At 43.4% G+C, this 22,323-nt stretch overlaps 1 protein-coding gene across 5 annotated transcripts in view; it reads right to left on the bottom strand.

Annotated features, from left to right (window-relative positions):
* ATE1 (arginyltransferase 1) overlaps positions 1–22,323 on the bottom strand; it is a 249,168-nt gene that overhangs the window by 141,102 nt on the left and 85,743 nt on the right. For all 5 annotated transcript variants that reach the window (XM_038757582.1, XM_038757583.1, XM_038757580.1 and 2 more), the window contains one exon: positions 11,638–11,670. In XM_038757582.1, coding sequence (XP_038613510.1) covers positions 11,638–11,670 — 33 coding nt within the window. The remainder of the gene's footprint in view (positions 1–11,637; positions 11,671–22,323) is intronic.

Below are 22,323 nucleotides of genomic sequence, written 5' to 3'. Positions count from 1 at the left end.
ATGATGCATATATATATATATAAATATATATAGTTCCATTTATTTACATTGATGCTTTTGATGCCTGTTTACTTGTTTTGTTTTGTTGTCTGTCTCCCCCCTTCTACACTGTGAGCCTGTTGTTGGGTAGGGATTGTCTCTATTCATTGCTGAATTGTACTCTCCAAGTGCTTAGTACAGTGCTCTGCACACAGTAAGCGCTCAATAAACACAACTGAATGAATGAATAAATATGACAGAATAAATTTGATACCAACAGTAGGAAAAAGTAAGCTAGAAAGTGAAATGATCATTATTGAACATTTTTTAAACCATATTTTGGGAACACAGATTTCCTAAGGACAGATATATAAGATGAATAATACTCCATTAACATAATAATAATAATAATAATAATAATAATAATAATAATCCTCTGGTATTTGAAGGTACACACTGGTGGCATTACAGAACAACGGACTCCCTTCTGCCGACCCTGTCCCTCCCTACAATACCAGACAAAGGGGTACAGCAGGTGAAAATGGGGTAAACTGCCACCTTAATAACCGCTGAACTCCCAATTTCGGAAAACACGAAGTGCAAAAATAGAACATCTGTGACTTCTCTTCTGTGACTTGAACAGATATGTAGCTATCAAAAATAACAGAAAAAAATGTTTGCACTATTTTGCACTAGAGGGGCAGTTCAGAGAGAGGGAGAAGGAGAACTGTGGTAAATGCCAAGGTTAAAAACAAAACCAGTAAAACCATAAAATGTGTATTATCATATGAAGCAGATTTCTTGGGCTGGATGTTAAATTATGCTACTGTCTCTCGAAGGCCTATAAACCCCGATAATGCTGCTCTAATGAAAAGTAAATTTCTTATCTTTGTATGCTGCAATGTACTACTATTTCATCATCATCATCAATCGTATTTATTGAGCGCTTACTATGTGCAGAGCACTGTACTAAGCGCTTGGGAAGTACAACTTGGCAACATATAGAGACAGTCCCTACCCAACAGTGGGCTCACAGTCTAAAAGGGGAAGACACAGAACAAAACCAAACGTACTAACAAAATAAAATAAATAGAATAGATATGTACAAGTAAAATAAATAGAGTAATAAATATGTACAAACATATAGACAGGTGCTGTGGGGAAGGGAAGGAGGTAAGAAGGGGGGGATGGAGGGGGGACAAGGGGGAGAGGAAGGAAGGGGCACAAAAATGTGACTGAATGAATGAATGAATGCGACGGTGAGCCTTAGGGAGCTGGGGGAGACCAGTTTGTCCGATGACAATGGCTACGTTGAGGCAAGGAGAATCCACGAAAACCCTGTCTCCACGGGCTGGGTCTCCCTCCGACTCTAGTGCTTCTTAACCCTCAGGCTGTGAGCCCCATGTGGGAATCAATCCGTATCCAACCCAATCATCTTGTTTCTGGCTTCGGGCTTTACCAGCGCTTGGCACATAGTAAGGATATAATAAATATCATCATGATTAAGCTCCCCGGGCCTGACTCTTTCTGGCTACATCTCCTGCCCACGCGGTTCTTTCCCCCAACCTGGTCATAACCAGGTATTTGTCTTCCTCCTCCTCCACCATCATCTGACAGAGCGCTCAGGCACGTACACATTCCTACTTTTACACCTTCGGGAAATAGAAGTTTTCATCCTGAGATCCTTTATCAAAGATAACTGAATTAAAAAAGATGATAACTGAATAAACAAAACAATGTTTAATATTGCAAATTCACATCTTAGACCAGTTTTTCAGAAATTTTAACGAATGTGCACTATTGACATGTAATTTGACCAAAGACATGATGATTATTAGCTAACCACACACTCAAGAGTATTTCAAGTGTTAGCTCTAGCCTATCTAGTTCCATCTATTTGATGTCCTTAAGAGAAAATAAATCCATTGTTTGCTACAATGCTTCTGACTAAGAAATGAGTGGGACTTTTGATGAATATATTTCCTTCTTTTCCAAAACACCACAATAAATTCCAGACTCTTCAGATAACCATATCTTCAAAAAACACTACTTCTCAAATAATAAATCTGGCAAAAATACCTCCTGCCAACTGTTTCATATTAAAACTCAGAAGTTGGGTTTAGTTATATTTTCTGGTACAGTAGCCTTAAAAGAAAAGATGATGGGCCGTACAATTTATTCTAATTGTTGCCATATGTGCTAAAATCAGCTCCACGAAACTGAAGATTAACTTCTAATCACTTTGAAGAGCCATTTTTCCCCAGGAATATGTTTCTGGTGAAGTGACAGGGGTGTACATGGCCATACTGAATATTAGAATTCATATCGCATCACGCTAAAAATGATCCTAGAATGAGTACAATAGGTGTTATTTGTTTCCTTATCGGAATTCAAACTGTCACTCCCGAGATCCAGAGAACAGTTTGGGACTCAATTCAAAACGCATTCCAAACTACTTAAAGATATTAAACACCAGTATTAAGGACAAATGAAAGAAAATAACTGTGTTTCTTTTTTTTTCGTTCCTCATCTCTCTATTTGCTGGGAATAAAGGGCATTAATGTTGTCAGAACAAATATTGCTATGTAGCACCTTGAACATTATAAATCATGGCTATTAATCACGAATCCATACTTCTGTAGTTTTCCAAGCAAGTACCAATAAATGGCACTGCCCGTCATCCCAGCTCCACCACAAGTCTGCTGTGTGACCTTGGGCAAGTCACTTCACTTCTCTGAGCCTCAGTGACCTCATCTGTAAAAATGGGGATTAAGACTGTGAGCCTCACGTGGGACAACTTGATCACATTGTATCCCCCCCCCCCAGCGCTTAGAACAGTGCTTTGCACATAGTAAGCGCTTAATAAATGCCATCATCATTATTATTATTATTATTCTTATCTTTTCTTATAATGCTACAATTACTCTTGCCCCATTCAAAGCCTTACTGAAAGCACATCTCCTCCAAGAGGCCAAGACTGCGCCCCACTGTTCCTCATCTCCCCTTCCCTTCTGTGTCACCCTGACTTGCTCCCATAGCACTTATGTATATATTTGTAATTTTATGTATTTATATTCATGTCTATTTACTTGTATTGATGTCAGTCTCCCCCTCCTCTAGACTGTGAGCTTCATGTGGGCAGGGATTGTCTCTATTGCTGTATTGTACTTTCCCAAATGCTTAGTACAGTGCTCTGCACACAGTAAGTGCTCAATAAATATGACTGAATGAATGAAAGGGGAGTGTTCCCGGCCATAGGCAAGACGTAAAGGGGTCAACAGCGAGATAGATTAGATTAAGATTCAATGAGTTGGTTGGGATTAGAGGAGTGAAGTGTGCGGGCTGGGTTGTAGAAGGAGCATGGTGAGGTAGGAGGGACTGAGTGCTTTAAAGCCATGGTAAGGAGTTCCTGTACGATGACGAGGTGGATGGGCAACCACTGGAGGTTCCTGAGGGGTGGGGATACATAAACTGAACATTTTTGCAGAAAAATGATTCCAGCAGCAGAGTGAAGCAGGTCAGCAGGTTGACCTTGACACCGCATTGTCAATCACCTGAAGATTTTAAGGGAGAAAAAAAAAAATCCCAGGAAGAAATGAACATACCACAGGTCAGAATAGGGGTTAAAGAGTTAAACTTTCATAAATATTGATTTTGAACCGAACTATTTCAAATGAAATAGGTCGAAATACTGAATTTTAAAAGCTTACATTAAATGGTTTCAATGTGTTCAGTTGGAACCTCAAAATGATTTCCTGTATTTTGCCATACAGACTAAATATGTAAAAGGAGAATAATGGTCTTAAATTAACAGTGACACAGACATTTGAATAACCTTATTACTTCAGATTAGCATAAATCAGAATGAAAACAGCAAGAACTATTTTACCTTATCACCACCAATTACAGAAAAAAAATCAAAAGAAATTAATCTCCAAATTTATCAACAAGATACCTTACCAACTGCGGGAATAAATGAAATAAACTCTTCTTAGATTTAAGGAAAATCACGAACACATCCCAGATTAATGCTACCTGAGCACTGGTGAAATTAAAACAGTCAACTCAATCACTTCTATTTTAACGTAGTCCTATCTTTCCATCCGTGTCCTGGATCCACAGCATGGCATTTCCCTAACTGCCCACCGTCAAGGGACGAAGTTCTGTTCAGCTGAAACCTGACTTGAAAAACTATAATTAGTATTGTATTTAAGTACTTACAATGTGTCAAGCATTGTTTTAAGCTCTGGGGTAAGGTTCCAGTTTATCACGTTGAACACTGCCCTTGTTCCCTACAGGGCTCCCACTCTGTGGGCAAGGACCTTGTCTACCAACTCCGTTGCCTTGTACTCTCCCAAGCACTTAGTACAATCAATCAATCAATCAATCAATCGCATTTATTGAGCGCTTACTGTGTGCAGAGCACTGTACTAAGCGCTTGGGAAGTACAAGCTGGCAACACAGACAGTGCTCGGCACATAGTTGGCACTTACTAAATACCACTCAATGTCTGAGAACAGGGAATGAATCCCCATTTTACAGGTAAGGAAAGTGGGGCACAGAGAAGTTTAGTGACTTGGCCAAAGTCAAACAGTAGGTGGGTGGCAGAGCCACAAATAGAACCCAGGTCCTCTGACTTTCAGGCCTGTGCTCTTTCCACTCGGCCACACTGATTTTCTAAGTCTTCTGCAGATCCAAACCATGGTTCCCATCCAAGCCTGCCATCTCCCGCTTTTAGACTGTGAGCCCAATGTTGGGTAGGGACTGTCTCTATATGTTGCCAATTTGTACTTCCCAAGCGCTTAGTACAGTGCTCTGCACATAGTAAGCGCTTAATAAATACGATTGATGATGATGATCTAACTCGCCACATCACCTGTCTACAATGCCTCTGGTGGATAGTGTTTTTTTGTTTGTTTTTTGGGGTGGGGAGGATGTCATTACCTGCGTTTGACATGTTCGCACAGGACCCTATATGTATCACCATTGTTTTATTGTATTCTCCCACGCGCTTAGTACAGTGCTCTGCCCATAGTAAGCGCTCAATAAATACGACAATGACTGAATCAGATTTATTGAGCGCTTAACTTTGGGCGGGGCACTGTGCTAAGCACTTGGGAGAGTACAACACAACAACACACAGACATATTCCCTGTCCACAATGAGCTTACAGTTTAGAGTCTACACTCTACAGTATGTGTCTTAGATGTGTTTACCCGGGACTCAACTGGGAGTGATAAATAACCAAGACAGCACCCTGAATGAGGAAGGAATGCATTTCAATCAATCAATCAATAATCAATCGTATTTATTGAGCGCTTACTGTGCGCAGAGCACTGTACTAAGCGCTTGGGAAGTACAAATTTGCAACATATAGAGACAGTCCCTACCCAACAGTGGGCTCATAGTCTAAAAGGGGGAGACAAAACCAAACATACTAACAAAATAAAATAAATAGAATAGATATGTACAAGTAAAATAAATAAATAAATAGAAAAATAAATGAATAAATAAATAAATAGAGTAATAAATATGTACAAACATATATACATATATACAGGTGCTGTGGGGAAGGGAAGGAGGTAAGATGTGGGGGATGGAGAGGGGGACGAGGGGGAGAGTGTACTTATAGTTCATTCTAACTTCATTTTGTCCCCAATATCCCTGCTTCCCTTGCACTGCAGGTAACAATCTTGGCCCTTAATACAAGAACCCCAAGTGGATTGATTCTTTCTTTAAGCGTGGCTCAGTGGAAAGAGCCCGGGCTTTGGAGTCAGAGGTCATGGGTTCAAATCCCAGCTCCGCCATTTCTCAGCTGTGTGACTTCGGGCAAGTCACTTAACTTCTCTGTGCCTCAGTTACCTCAACTGTAAAATGGGGATTAAGTCTGTGAGCCCCACGTGGGACAACTTGATTACTTTGTATCTACCCCAGCGCTTAGAACAGTGCTTTGCTCATAGTGAGCGCTTAATAAATGCCATCATCATTATTATTATTATTACCACCACTTTGCCTATCTTTGAGTAGGCTATTCCCAAATGAAAACTTAATAGATTCTTTAGAGGAAAAAATTGTAACAAGGGCCTAATTTAACCCAGTAGTCACTGATCCTCTCCCCCTCGTCCCCCTCTCCATCCCCCACCTTACCTCCTTCCCTTCCCCACAGCACCTGTATATATGTTTGTACATATTTATTACTCTATTTATTTTACTTGTACATATCTATTCTATTTATTTTATTTTGTTAGTATGTTTGGTTTTGTTCTCTGTCTCCCCCTTTTAGACTGTGAGCCCACTGTTGGGTAGGGACTGTCTCTATATGTTGCCAGTTTGCACTTCCCAAGCGCTTAGTACAGTGCTCTGCACATAGTAAGCGCTCAATAAATACGACTGATGATGATGATGATTTCTTGTACATACCAATCTCAACCAACTGCCATTGTTTGGAATATCCTTCAAAATGCTTAGCCATTCTGACATCTTTTCAGGCTGACAGATTTTTTGTTTTTATTCCCCTCGCCACCCTCTCTCCCTCCAACCCCACTCCAAGGATTTTAATTGGCAGCAGTGAAAACCAGCACAGGGACAATAGCATATTTAATGTATGTCCCGACACCAATCAGGACCTTTTCCAAGCCAACGGACTGGAACCCTCAGCCGATCAGATGGGTCATGCAACGAACCTTCAGAACATTTGAGGAGCAGGGTGGCCTGGCCGAAGGAACCCGAGGCCTGGGAGTTAGATGGAACTGGGTTCTAATCCCAGCTCCGCCACGTGTCGGCTGGGAGACCCTGGACAAGTCACTTCAGTTCTCTGGGCCTCGGTTCCCTCATCTGTAAAACGGGGATTAAGACTGTGAGCCCCAGGTGGGACAGAAACCGGGTCCAACCTGATCATCTTGTATCTACCCCAGCGCTTAGTAGAGTGCCTGGCACTACTAAATGTAGTCCCTCGGGTGAGGCGGTGTCAGGGGCCTCTACTACAGCCCCAGCACAGTGTAGACGCCTGCGATGCTCCCAAGACCTTCAAACTGCGGGCCCTGGACAGCCAGAAGAAGTATGGGGTAGCTGGCATGAGCTGCAAAGAAGTCCTCCGGAAGGGCTGCCAGAAATTCCAGCTTCCCTTACCCGACTGCCGACTGTGTTTGTATCAAGATGGGACGGAGCTGACCGAGGGGTATTTCCAGAGCGTTCCGGACAACACGGAGCTCGTGATCCTGCCGGCGGGCCAGGCGTGGCAGGGCTATGGACCTTCAGAGGCTGCTGTGGGAAAACCTCCGAGCAAGTCCCGGGCTATTAATAATAGTAATGGTATTTGTTAAGTGCTATTACTCTATTTATTTATTTAATACTCTATTTATTTTACTTGTACATATCTATTCTATTTATTTTATTTTGTTAGTATGTTTGGTTTTGTTCTCTGTCTCCCCCTTTTAGACTGTGAGCCCACTGTTGGGTAGGGACTGTCTCTGTATGTTGCCAACTTGTACTTCCCAAGCGCTTAGTACAGTTCTCTGCACACAGTAAGCGCTCAATAAATACGACTGATTGATTGATTGATTAATAAGTGCTTAACAAGCACCATTAAAAATAAAAAATAAAAAAATAACTGAATGAGCATTGTATATGCTTAAAAAAGTCAGTAAAAGGATCAAACGATTTACGGCTACATAATGGCCGGCTCCTTTTTCGGATGTGTTTCCTGATCATCCCGTTTCAAAAATGGTGGAGGCTGCACCCTACTGGTTTGGCTGGCTGAGCTGGATGGAGAAGAGAGAATTTCAAGAATCTTCGGGCCTCTGATATATAACCCCTTTTATTTAACAGCGTCTAATTGAAGACATGTGTAAGCGGTGCCACACAAAATTTAATTCAGGCTTCGAAATGTCAATAAAAAAGGTCTGTAAGACAAAAAAAATACTGATATAAACCTAGCAGGGGTCTGTGCATCAGCATCAGTGGAGCCACCCAAAATTAGGGATATAATGGAAATCTGTTGCTTGACTTGACGAGGTGATAAAAGTCCTTTTCCTATAAAGCTTAATGAGCTCGATTAGTCTTCAACTTGCAGGAATGCAAAGGGGTCAGCTCCGCAGAGGAAAGTAACTGACTCTCTACACATGGCTTCATTCAAACAGCAACATATCAAATTACCAGTGTAATTACTATAACCTGACAATTTCATTACAGTCATGAGGTGGTTAACTCTTTAGGACAAAGCAACTACCGCATGTCACGTTCCAAACAGTTTCTGTTGGGGAATTTGAAATGAAATCCTCTGAAGTCTCAATCTGAGGGCAAATGGCAAACTCTTCTTTCTCTGTACCGATGCTTTGGTATTCACTTACAATATAATTTTCCTTCTCCACTCCAATTATAAGCCTAAAGTCACCATGAAAGTAAATATTTGTGCTTCAACAGTTTCCTTGTAGCCACACACCCTGTCCCCCCTCGGCAGATAGAGGGGAGGGAGGCGGGGCGACGGGGGGTCCTGCCCATGAACAGCTGTGGCTAATCAACAGTCCAAAGTCATTTACCACTCCCGGGAAGGCTGATGCAGCTCCTGACACAATTTGGTTTCTATGTGTTTTTAATGATATTTATTAAGTGCTCACTATGTGCCAAGTGCTGTGCTGAGCAACGGGATAGAGACCTGGGTTCTAATCCCACCTCCACCACTTATCTGCTATGGGACCCTGGATAAGTTACTTTATTTCTCTGGGCCTCAGTTCCCTCATTTGCAAATTGGGGGATCAATCCCTGTTCTCCCTCCTACTTAGTAAGCCCCATGTGGGACACTGGACTGTGCTAACCAGATTATCTTGGATCTACCCCAGTACAGTGCCTGGCCCCTAGTAAACGCTTAACAAATACCACAATATGAAGGTAACCAGGTTGGACACAATCCCTCTGTCACTCAATGGGATCACAATCTAAGAGAAAGGGAGAGTAGGCTCTTTTACCTCAGTTTACAGACGGCTCCAGTGAAGCGACTGGCCCGATTTCATACAGCAGGTGGGATTAGAGCTGGGATCCGAACCCAGATCTTCTGCCATATGGGCTCTATCCATGACATCACAGTGTCCACTGGCTCTCCTTTGCCCAATTCTGGGCCCAAGAAACATACAGTATTGGGCAGGGAATGTGTCTGTTTATTGTTCTATTCTACTCTCCCAAGAGCTTAGTACAGTGTCCTGCACACAGTAAGTGCTCAATAAGTTCAACTGAATAAATGAATGAATGACTGTCTACAGCCACTTTTCCATGACCTTTTCTCCTCGTGCCCTCCTCCCCAAATGAGGATGATTAAAAGAACTTCACTAAATAAAATACACTATCACGATCTGGGAATGTTGGTCCTGGGAGGCAGAAAATAAAGAAAAAAGTACAGGCAGACAGCAATATCTTGGCATTTGTTGGGAGGACAACAGTACCTTTCTTCTTATCCTAGTGAAAAGAGCACAGGGCTGAGAGTCAGAGGACCTGACTTCTAATCCCACAAGTCATTTCCCTTCTCTGGGCCTCAGTTTCCTCCTCTGTAAAATAGGGATTAAAGCCTACTCACCTTCTACTTAGATTATACACCCTATGTGGGACAGGGACTCTATTCAACATAATTATCTTGTATCTACCCCAGAGCTTCATACCACGTTTGGTATACTGTAAGTGCTTAACAAGTACCATAAAAAAAATACATTGGTGGTTCTACAGAGTAATTGGAAACATATGTCACAGATGAGGTCATATGCTCTCTAAACCTTTAGGCAGTGTTGGTTATGAAGGTAGGAACGTTATGGTATTGGTACGGCAGAATCAACCACACAATTGTCTAGTTTGGAACTCCGAGTATTGCTTAAGATTTATGAACGTCTGCCAAAGATAATCATTTCTCTTAGTCCCTTCTCAACTCTTTCTTAAAACCTCTTTCTTTCATGGGGGCTTCAACCTGTATATATGTATATATGGTTGTACATATTTATTACTCTATTTATTTATTTATTTATTTATTTATTTCACTTGTACATTTCTATCCTATTTATTTTATTTTGTTGGTATGTTTGGTTCTGTTCTCTGTCTCCCCCTTTTAGACTGTGAGCCCACTGTTGGGTAGGGACTGTCTCTATGTGTTGCCAATTTGTACTTCCCAAGCGCTTAGTACAGTGCTCTGCACATAGTAAGCGCTCAATAAATACGATTGATTGATTGATTGATTCAACCAATTAGCAGTATTTGTTGAGCTCCTATCATGTGCTAAGCACTGAGATAAATGCTTCGGTGAGCATAACAGAATTAGTACGCTTGAGCCCCTCAAGGAATTTACAGTCTAGTCAGAGACCAATACTAAAATAAATTATAGATAGGAGGAAGTAATCCTGATTATTCTCCCTCCTATCTTTGCCTTGCATACTGAACAAACAGCTCTCTCAGCATAGTCAAGTATCACTTTAGACACATATTGCTTTTTGCTCTCATTTTGTACTTTTCTCCTCTCATTCTTGGGTAACTGCTTGTCATTTCCAGAAGAGCCCAAGGACATATGAAATACCATCCCCCGGGCCTGGAATGCCCTCCCTCTGCCCATCCACCAAGCTAGCTCTCTTCCTCCCTTCAAGGCCCTGCTGCGAGCTCACCTCCTCCAGGAGGCCTTCCCAGACTGAGCCCCTTCCTTCCTCTCCCCCTCGTCCCTCTCTCCATCCCCCCCATCTTACCTCCTTCCCCTCCCCACAGCACCTGTATATATGTATATATGTTTGTACATATTTATTACTCTATTTATTTATTTATTTTGTTGGTACATATCTATTCTATTTATTTTATTTTGTTAGTATGTTTGGTTTTGTTCTCTGTCTCCCCCTTTTAGACTGTGAGCCCACTGTTGGGTAGGGACTGTCTCTATATGTTGCCAATTTGTACTTCCCAAGCGCTTAGTACAGTGCTCTGCACATAGTAAGCGCTCAATAAATATGATTGATGATGATCAGCAAGTCAGACCAGAGGTCTTCCAGCTCAGCACTCTCTCTCTGCATGCCATCCCCTCTGGAATTTGAAAGTTTTGGCCTTCCCAACTACCTATGGAAAAGAATTTGGTATTTTACAAGCCACTGTGTCTTTCCTTTCACACGCCAAAATCTAATTAATGTTTAAGAAATTTAGTAAATACTGCTTCTGATGACTGACAAGCACCAGAATTGAGAATGACTGAAAATGAGAAGCAATATGGCCTTGTGGAAAAAGCACGTGCCTGGGAGTCAAAGGACCTGGGTTCTAATCCCAGCGGGCTCCTTCCTGGCTATGAGACCTCGGGCAAGTCATTAAACTGCTTTGTGCCTCCATTTCCTCATCTGTAAAATGGGGATTAAATATCTGTTCTCCACCTTAGATTGTGAGCCCAAGGTGGGACAGAGACTGTGTCTGACCTGATTATCTTCTATCTACCCCAGGGCTTATTACAATGCTTGGTGTGTATGAAACGCTTAACGAATACCATGTTATTATTACTTCTTTTTTGTGATAGCTGCAATCTTAAGGAAAGGATATATTGATAAATATTCAGTAGCCCCTTTAGTAAACTCTAGTTAGATGTCTCTCAAAACATAATCACTTATAAAAAAATGATAAAATGAAATAACTCCAACAAATATACAAGTAAATTCTTACCTCCAAAGGTGAATTACAAAGGAATCTTGTGAACTGCAGAGTGGACATGAAAAAAAAAAATAAGTATAATTAGTACTCATTTCCAAGCTATATTTAAAAATATTTCTTAGCTTCCATTTTTAGTAAACTAGATAATCTACTCATATATATAATATATACATGACATTTAAATCCATGAACTATAAACAAAATGAACACAATCAAATATTTCTTCCATGCAAAGCAATCTGAAAGACAATCACTGTGACGGCTTCACGATGAATGACAAAACTTTGATGAAAATCTACCAGTACAAACAAGCAATTTATAATTCCCCGTTAAAATCTGAATCTCACAGTTTGTGCTGTGAGACTCTCTAGTCCTCATGACTTTCCTCCTGTTTCCTTGGAGCTCACCTGGCTTCCCTGACTTCAGACAGGTATTAAAAGGTCTTCCCTCTAATCACACATGTTTCTAACTGAATTGAATGAAGAAACCGATGCCTGCATCTACGCATTCCCTTTCGGCCAGATCCTCATTGAGTAATTCACAAAGCAATCTTTCAATGAGACATTTTCACATCATTTCATAGTTGAAAGTCAGTGGCGTTATGCTTTCTGTATAATCAGTCCTCTAAATCTTGAGGGATCAAAACACTTTCTAAATGAGCAGAACATATAATGAAATGACCAAGTGTTTATGGAGTAACTATTTAAATAAGTGAACTTTCTAAAAGTGCATGGTGTACCAAAATCCCAAATTCTCACTGTTCTTATGCCACAAATCACCCAAGAAAAACAAGGGAATTCAACACCCATAAGATACAGAGAAAGATCAAATAGCAGCCACAACCACATCATCATTTTCACTTCAGTGTGGTTATAAACATCTTGCCATCAGTAGTGGAAAATAAGGCTTACGTATAATCGTCATTAAAGTGTCAAGTTTTTCAAAAATGGAATCGAATTTCAAGCTTGGTTTCTCCAATTAGCCAACTACAAATAACGTTAACTCAGACATGTACATTTGTGAGGAATTCTGAGAAAAACTTATTCAGATTTAAGTGATGAATCATTTGCAGTGAAATACGTTCTCGTTTGTAATAAAGAAAATACGAAACTGCCATCCACTGAAAACAGACTTTTCTGGAATTTCCCACCTTTTATAAATATCTTTTCTATATGAAAAAAATAGAACATTTATGTGAGAGCTATTTCAGAACAGCTGAAACTCTAATCTGCTTTGATACTGGACAAATTTTCTACTCAAATATAGAAATATTCCCTAAAGAGTACGATGAAATAAATTCACAAGCCAGAAAACTGCTACATGTAGTTAAAGAAGATGAAAAGTATCTCAAAAATGCATTCTTTTCCAGAGAAGCTGGGTCCTAGTGGTAAGAGCACAGGCCTGAGAGTCAGAGGTCCTGATCTTGACTCTGCCTCCTGCCCCTGTGACCTTGGGCAGGTAATTTAACTTCTCTGTGCCTCACTTTCCTCATCTATAAAGTGGGGATGAAATACCTGTACTTCCCCCCACCTAGAGTGCGATCCCAATTTGGGCAAGGATTGGGACCTATCCGCAGACACAATATCTACCCCAGTGCTTAGTCCAGTGCGTGGTAGTAGTAGGAATTTAACCAATATCACAATTATTACTATTTCCAGTCGTGCTTCCTTCTGTCACATTCCTTCCTGATCTGCCAAAATGGAGCCATAACGAGTGAACACTTGTGTTAAAGAAATGATAATTTTGAGGAATAGAAAAGTCATCGATCAAAATTCTTGTTTCTTCAGATGTACTTGATGGGCTCGCCTTTGAACTTTGTCAGATATGATGATGATAATGGTATTTGTTTAGCACTTACTATGGGCCAAGCCTTGTTCTAAGCATTGGGGTAGATAAAAGATAATCGTATCGGACACAGTCCCGGTTCCACGTGTGGCTTACAACGGGATGGGGAGGTAGAATGGGTACTGAATCCCCATTTGACAGATAAGGAAACTGACATATGTGATGCCAATTTGTACTTCCCAAGCGCTTAGTACAGTGCTCTGCACATAGTAAGCGCTCAATAAATACGATTGATTGATTGATTGATTGATTGAAGCCCAGAGAAGTTAAGTGACTTGCCCAAGGTCTCCCAGCAGGCTAGGAAAGAGTTAGGATTGAAACCCAGTTCCTCCTACTCCCAGGCCCATACTCCTTCCACTAGGCCACACTACTTCTCTTTTATTTATGCATATATATCTATCATTTAATGAATAAATATAACATAGATATATGTATATATATATATATATTCATTCATTCAATAGCATTTATTGAGCACTTGCTGTGTGCAGAGCACTGTACTAAGCGCTTGGAAAGTACAAGTTGGCAACATATAGAGACGGTCCCTACCCAACAACGGTCTCACAGTCTAGAAGGGGGAGACAGACAACAAAACACGTGGACAGGTTTCAAGTCATCAGAACAAACAGAATTAAAGCTAAATGCACATCATTAACAAAATTATTTATATAGAATAGTAAATATGTACAAATAAAATACAGAGTGATAAATCTGTACGGGTGCTGTGGAGAGGGGAAGGAGGTAGGGCAGGGGGATGGGGAGGAGGAGAGGAAAAGGGGGCTCAGTCTGGGAAGGCCTCCTGGAGGAGGTGAGCTCTCAGTAAGGCTTTGAAGGGAGGAAGAGAGCTGGCTTGGTGGATGTGCACAGGGAGGGCATTCCAGGCCCGGGGGATGACGTGGGCCGGGGGTCGACGGTGGGACAGGTGAGAATGAGGCATGGTGAGGAGGTTAGCGGCAGAGGAGCGGAGGGTGCGGGTTGGGCTGGAGAAGGAGAGGGGGGAGGTGAGGTAGGAGGGGGCGAGGTGATGGACAGCCTTGAAGCCGAGAGTGAGGAGTTTTTGCTTGATTCGGAGGTTGACAGGCAACCACTGGAGATTTTTGAGGAGGGGAGTGACATGCCCAGAGCGTTTCTGTGCAAAGATAATCTGGGCAGCAGAGTGAAGTATAGACTGAAGCGGGGAGAGACAGTAGGATGGGAGATCAGATAGGAGGCCGATGCAGTAATCCAGTCGGGATAGGATGAGAGATTGAACCAGCAAGGTAGCGGTTTGGATGAAGAGGAAAGGGTGGATCTTGGCAATGTTGCGGAGGTGAGACCGGCAGATTTTGGTGACTTATTGGATGTGTGGTGTGAATGAGAGAGCAGAGTCGAGGATGACACCAAGGTTACGGGCTTCTGAGACAGGAAGGATGGTAGTGCTGTCTACAGTGACGGGCAAGTCAGGGAGAGGACAGGGTTTGGGAGGGAAGATAAGGAGCTCAGTCTTGGACATGCTGAGTTTTAGATGGCGGGCATATATGCAGACGGAGTTGTCCTGAAGGCAGGAGGAGCTATGAGCCTGGAGGGAGGGAGCGAGAACAGGGGCGGAGAAGTAGATTTGGGTGTCATCAGCGTAGAGATGATAGTTGAAGCCGTGGGAGCGAATGAGTTCACCAAGGGAGTGAGTAGAGATGGAGAACAAAAGGGGACCAAGAACTGACCCTTGAGGAACCCCTACAGCAAGGAGAGGGGAGGGGGAGGAGGAGCCCAAGAAGGAGACTGAGAATGAACTGCCAGAGAGATAAGAGGAGAACCAGGAGAGGACAGAGTCTGTGGAGCCAAAGTTGGATAGTGTGTTGAGAAGGGGGTGGTCCACAGTGTCCAAGGCAGCTGAGAGGTAGAGGAGGATTAGGACAGCTATTGGATTTGGCAAGAAGGAGGTTATTGGAGGTTATTCGTGACTTTTGAGAGGGCAGTTTTGAGGGAGTGTAGGGGACGGAAGCCAGATTGGAGGGGGTCTAGGAGAGAGTTGGAGTTGAGGAATTTGAGGCAGCATGTGTAGATGACTCGTTCTAGTGATTTGGAAAGGAAGGGTAGGAGGGAGATAGGGTGAAAACTAGAAGGGGCAATGTGGTCAAGAGAGGGTTTTTTTAGGATGGGGGAGACATGAGCATGTTTGAAGGCAGAGAGGAAGGAACCAGTGAAGAGTGAGCGGTTGAAGATGGAAGTTAAGGAGGGAAGGGGCGAGTTTTTATAAGGTGAGAGGGGATGGAGTCCGAAGTATAGTTGGAGGGGGTGGCACTTGAGAGGAGAGAGGAGACGTCCTCTGAAGATAGTGCTGGAAAGGATGGGAAAGTAGTGGAGAAGGCTGAGAGTTGGGGGGGGATGGAGAAGGGGGAGGGGTGACTTTGGGGAGCTGAGACCTGATGGTGTTAATTTTACTAATGAAGTAGGTGGCCAGATCGTTGGGGGTGAGGGCTGGAGGAGGGGGAGGAACAGGGAGCCTGAGGAGGGAGTCAAATGTCCGGAACAGCTGACAGGGGTGATGGGCATGGGTGTCAATTAGGGAAGAAAAATAGTTTTGCCTGGCAGAGGAGAGAGCAGAGTTAAGGCAGGAAAGGATAAATTTTAAGTGAACAAGGTTGGCTTGGTGTTTAGACTTTCGCCAGCAGCATCCCGCAGCTGGAGCGTAAGAGCGAAGGAGGCGGACAGTGGCAGTGATCCAAGGCTGTGGGCTTGTGGTGCGAGAGTGAAGAAGGGGAAGGGGAGCGAGCGAGCTGAGTGGAGTAGAGAGGGTGGAGTTGAGAGCAGTAATCTGGTCATCAAGAGTGGGTAGAGAGGAGAGGGAGGCGAGGTGGGTGTGATGCGCTGAGAGAGATTGATGGGGTCGAGAAAGCAGAGGTCTCTTTGGGGGAGTACTATAGATTTACAAGGGGGAGGAGTGTGAAAGAGGTGGCAGGTGAGAAGGTTATGATCTGAGAGAGGGATTTCAGAGTTGGTGAGGGTGGACACAGTGCAGCAGTAGGAGATGATGAGGTGGCTGATATATCTCAGAAGCAATCTTCATTGTTTTCTCTTACTAAAACCTTTTCAAAATAAAAGGGATGAACAGATATTTGGATGCTAATATGCATTCCTTCCTTTAGAATGAAAAAAATGTTTCTCAGAGCAGCAGCATGGCCTAGTGGAAATAATAATAATAATAATAATAATGATGATATTGGATAAGCACTTACTACGTGGCAGATACTGTACTGGTAGATACTGTACTGTGCAGTACTGTACTAAGCAGTGGGGTGGATACGAGCACCCTGCCCCATGTGGGGCTCATGGTCACAATCTCCATTTTACAAGGGAGGGAAATGAAGCACAGAGAAGTGAAGTTAATAATAATGATGGCATTTGTTAAGCGCTTACTATGTGCACAGCACTGTTCTAAGCGCTGGGGGGGATACGAGGTGATCAAGTTGTCCCACGTGGGGCTCACAGTCTTAATCCCCATTTTACAGATGAGGTAACTGAGGCTCAGAGAAGTTAAGTGACTTGCCCAAGGTCACACAGCAGACATGTGGCAGAGTCGGAATTCGAACCCATGACCTCTGACTCCAAAGCCCGGGCTTCTTGTCTTGCCCCAAAGTCACACAGCAGACAAGTGGCAGAGTCAGGATTATTCGAACCCATGGCCTTCTGACTCCCAGGCTTGTGCTCTATCCATTATACCATGTGGAAATCAGAGGACCTGGGTTCTAACCCTGGCTCCTCCACTTGTCTGCTGTGTGACCTTGGGCAAGTCACCTCACTTCTCTGTGTCTCAGTTACCTCATCTGTAAAATGGGGATTAAGACTGTGGGACATGGCTTGTGTCCAACCTGATTAGTCTGTATCTACTCCAGTGCTTTAGTATAGTGCCTGGCACATAGTAAGTGCTTAACAAATACCATTAAAAAAAAGTTCCCTTTTTTTAAACCACGATTTTTGGGATCAATGAACATACATGGAGTAGATACAATGCTACTGAATTAATGACTGAAACTCCTCTTCCAGTCCCAAAGAAATAAACACAAATTTGACTTCCAAAAACATGAATTGTTTCCTGAAATGAACACAGCTCCTGAGCTCCAATTTCAACGTTCTCCACAAACTCGCTCTTCATTCATTCAATCATATTTATTGAGCACTTACTGTGTGCAGAGCCCTGTACTAAACGCTTAGGAGAGTACACTACAACAATAAACAGACGCATTCCCTGCCCACAACGAGCTTACAGTCTAAAGGGGGAGACAGACATTAATACAAATAAATAGAAGTACAGATATGTACATAAGTGCGCTGGGGCTGGGGGAAGAGCAAAGAGAACAAGTCAGGGCGGCTCAGAAGGGAGTGGGAGATGAGGAAAAGTGGGGCTAAGTCTGGGAAGGCCCCATGGAGGACCTGAGCCTTCAATAAGATTTTGAATTGGGAAGTCTGTAGAATTTGAAGGGAGTCCCAGGCCAGAGGCAAGACATGGGCTAGGAATCGGCGGCAAGATAGGCAAGACTGAGGCACAGTGAGAAGGTTAGCACTAGAGGAGCGAAGTGTGAAGAGAGAAGGAAGGTGAGATTGGGGGGGGGGGGGTCGAAGCGCTTAGTTCCCCTTAGTTCAGTGCTCTGCCCACAGTAAGCGCTCAATAAATACGACTGAATAAATGAATGAATGAAGTGCTTTAAAGCCAATGGTGAGGAGTTTTTGCTGATGTGGTGGTGGACGGGCAACCACTGCAGTTTTTGAGGAGGGTGACACATCCTGAACGATTTTGTGGAAAGATGATCCGGGCAGTGGCGTGAGGTATGGCCTGGAGTGGGTAGAGATAGGAGGTTGGGAGATCAGCAAGGAAGCCGATGCAGTAATCCAGGCAGGATAGGATGAGTTATTGCATTAACGTGGAAAGATGATCCGGGAAGTGGCGTGAAGTATGGCCTGGAGTGGGTAGAGATAGGAGGTTGGGAGATCAGCAAGGAAGCCGATGCAGTAATCCAGGCAGGATAGGATGAGTTATTGCATTAACGTGGTAGCAGTTTGGATTTTAGCAACGTTATGAAGATGGGACTGACAGGACTTAGTGATGGACTTAATATGTGGGTTGAATGACAGAGAGGAGTCAAGGATGATGCCAAGGTTACAGGCATGTGAGACAGGAAGGATGGTGATGCCATCTACAGTGATGGGACAGTCAGAGGGAAGACAGGGTTTCGGGGGGAGTTAAGGAGCTTTGCTTTGGACAAGTTAAGTTTGAGGTGATGGGAGGACATCCAAGTAGAGATGTCCTGAAGGCAGTAAGAGACGCAAGACTGGAGAAGCAGCGTGGCTCAGTGGAAAGAGCCTGGGCTTTGGAGTCAGAGGTCGTGGGTTCAAATCCCGCCTCCGCCACTTGTCAGTTGTGTGACTTTGGGCAAGTCACTTAACTTCTCTGGGCCTCAGTTACCTCATCTGTCAAATGGGGACTAAGACTGTGAGCCCCCCGTGGGACAACCTGATCACCCTGTAACCACCCTAGCGCTTAGAACAGTTCTTTGCACATAGTAAGTGCTTAATAAATGCCATTATTATTATTATTATTATCATTATTATTATTATTATTGTTAAAGCTGGAGAGGGGTAGAGAGATCAGGGCTGGAGATGTAGATTTGGGTATCATCCGCAAAGACGTGATAGTTGATGTTGTAGTCCTCTTTGCCTGCTACTCCCCAGCCCATGCCCTACTCCCTGCCTGACCTCTCTCCATCTCCGGCTCTTACCCCTCCCATCTCAGGCCCCTTCCTCATCTCTAACTCTTTGATAATAATTACGGTATTTGTTAAGCGCTTACTATGTGCCAGGCACTATTCTAAGCGCTGGGGTAGATAATTGGGTTGGACGCAGTCCCTGTCCCACGTGGGGCTCACGGCTTTAATCCCCATTTTACAGATGAGGGAACTGGGGCACAGAGAAGTGACTTTGCCCAAGGTCTCACAGCAGTCAAGTGACGGAGCTGGAATTAGAACCCATGACCTTCTGACTCCTAGTCCCGTGCTCTATCCACTAGGCCAGGCTGCTTCTCTGAAATCCACTAGGCAACAGCCCTTCTAAAATCTCACCTCCTCCAGCGGGCATTCCACATTAATGTTCTTTCCCTCCCAACTACCACTTCAGCAACTATGTCACACAGCCATCTGCAGCACTTATGAACCAGTAGATTCAGATTCTACTGTTTATGGAGTCATTTATTCTCTTTAGCGTACCACTCCCTTTTGTCTCCTAACTGTAGGCAATTTTGTCTCTCTCCTCCTTGGGACTGAAAACTCCCTGAGGACAAGGATAGCACCTTTTAGCTATATTGCACTCACCCAAGGGGTTGGTACACTGCTCTGTAAACAGTAAGCATTCAAATATTATCGACTGATAACTGAATCAATAACGGGATGTCCACCCCATCCTGAACAATATCTATGTGCTCCTACTGTGGGCAGGAAACTGTGTCTCATGCTTCTATTTTCCCGAGCTAATCATCATCATCATCATCAATCATATTTATTGAGCGCTTACGATGTGCAGAGCACTGTACTAAGCGCTTGGGAAGTACAAATTGGCAACATATAGAGACAGTCCCTACCCAACAGTGGGCTCACAGTCTAAAAGGAGGAGACAGAGAACAAAACCAAACATACTAACAAAATAAAATAAATAGAATAGATATGTACAAGCAAAATAAATAAATAAATAAATAGAGTAAGAGCTAATAATAATAATAGTTTGTTTTCTTTTCAAATGGTATTTGTTACAGCACCTTTACTATGTCCTTACTTAGGCACTCTACTAAGGGCTGGGGTAGATACAAATTAATCAGGTAGGACACAGTCCCTGTCCAAAATAAGGCTCACGGTCTTAATCAACGTTTTAGAGATGAGGTAACTGAGGCAGAGAATAATAATAATAATAGTTAAGTGACCAGGTCACACTGTCCACTGCTTCCAAGGCCCATGCTCTTTGCACTAGGCCATGCTGTTGTTGGGTACTGTTATGCACTACGAGCCACGCCCTGTAATAATAATGATAATAATAATAATAATAATAATAGTATTTATTAAGCACTTACTATGTGCCATGCACTGTTCTAAGCGCTGGGTTAGCTACAAGGTAATCATGTTGTCCCACGTGGAGCTCACAGTCTTAATCCCCATTTTACAGATGAGGTAACTGAGGCACAGAGAAGTGGACTTGCCCCAAGTCACACAAGTGGTGGGGCCGGGATTAGAACCCATGACCGCTTAGTACAGTGCTCTGCACATAGTAAGCGCTCAATAAATACGATTGATTGATTGATTGACCTCTGACTTCCAAGCACGGGCTCTTTCCACTGAGCCACACAACTAAGCACTAGGGTGGACACAACACAAACTCCATCAGAGTCCCTAACCTACAGGAGGCCCACAGTCTATGAGGGAGGAAGAACAGGCATCTCAACCTCATTTTTACAGGAGAGGACACACACACAGAGAAGTTAAGTGACTTGCCCCTGGTCACACAGCAGAGAAGGGGTGGAGCCAGGATTGCAGGGCTCTTTATGCCCAGGCCCAGACCCAGCTATGCTGCTTCTAGTTCAGTGCATTGTACCTAACAGTAAATACCTTTATTACTACTATTCCTTACAAACACACACACACACACACGATCCCCCACTCCCACATATACACAGGAACACACCCCTGCAAGCTCAGCCGCACAAACTTTCCCACACACCGGCACACAGATTCCAACGGCCAATCCCACAAAACAGCAGGAGAGGGATGCTGTAGACGATGAAGTGTCCTCCTTCCCCCTGATTTTCCCAAACATCCAGGATCCTGGCCTCATCCAGCCGCCGCCATTCCTCTCTGGACCTCGGTGATGGAGGGAACGGCCCTGGAATTCTTGAAACCCCAAAGGGCGGCACCGGTAACAGTAGCAGAAGCAGCTGTGCTACACCATAGTAGGAACATGCAGGGCTGATCTGTTGGATGTAGGGAACTGGCAGGCGCTGCAATGCGCTTCTTGCTTCCAGCCCTCAGCTGCGCCCGATAATAATAATAATAATAATAATGTTGGCATTTGTTAAGCGCTTACTATGTACACTGTTCTAAGCGCTGGTGGGGGATACAAAGTGATGCTTTGGGCCCGATGATCCCACAGGCCCCAAAGCAACCCACAGGCAACTGCAAGGGGTCCACAGACCTAGCTTTGGGAAGCCTGGTCTATAGCTTTTTACCCAATCATGGGAAAATAACTCTATGCAGTAGTCAAATCCTGGTTCCCATCCATGCATTTCATCGCCAACATCTTTTTTCACCCTTTTCTTGACTCTCCATTTTCATTTACACAGACTGTTAGGGAACCATGCAGATCACCACGAGTGAGCTGGGCTATAATTTAATACGCTTTTCTTTGAAATTTGGCTGTTACTCAAGAGAGTGCTTCAATACGTAAAAATAGATGTGATGACTGGTAATTAGGAAATCTTCTTTTCAGCGTGGCTCAGTGGAAAAGAGCCCGGGCTTTGGAGTCAGAGGTCGTGTGGGTTCAAATCCCGGCTCTGCCACTTGTCGGCTGTGTGACTTTGGGCAAGTCACTTCACTTCTCTGTGCCTCAGTTCCCCCATCTGTAAAATGGGGATGAAGACTGTGAGCCCCACGTGGGACAACCTGATTACCTTGTATCTAACCCAGCGCTTAGAACAGTGCTTTGCACATAGTAAGCGCTTAACAAATACCAACATTATTATTATTATTATTAATAATAATATGCAAACCTAATGTGTACATGTTTTAGCTCTTTTTTCCAACTTTTGTGGTGCTAATTTACTCTTCACTGGGCTGGTTAAAA

The sequence above is a fragment of the Tachyglossus aculeatus genome, chromosome 16, assembly GCF_015852505.1.
Source record: "Tachyglossus aculeatus isolate mTacAcu1 chromosome 16, mTacAcu1.pri, whole genome shotgun sequence".
NCBI lineage: Eukaryota > Metazoa > Chordata > Mammalia > Monotremata > Tachyglossidae > Tachyglossus > Tachyglossus aculeatus.
This window is presented reverse-complemented; position numbering and strand designations above follow the sequence as displayed.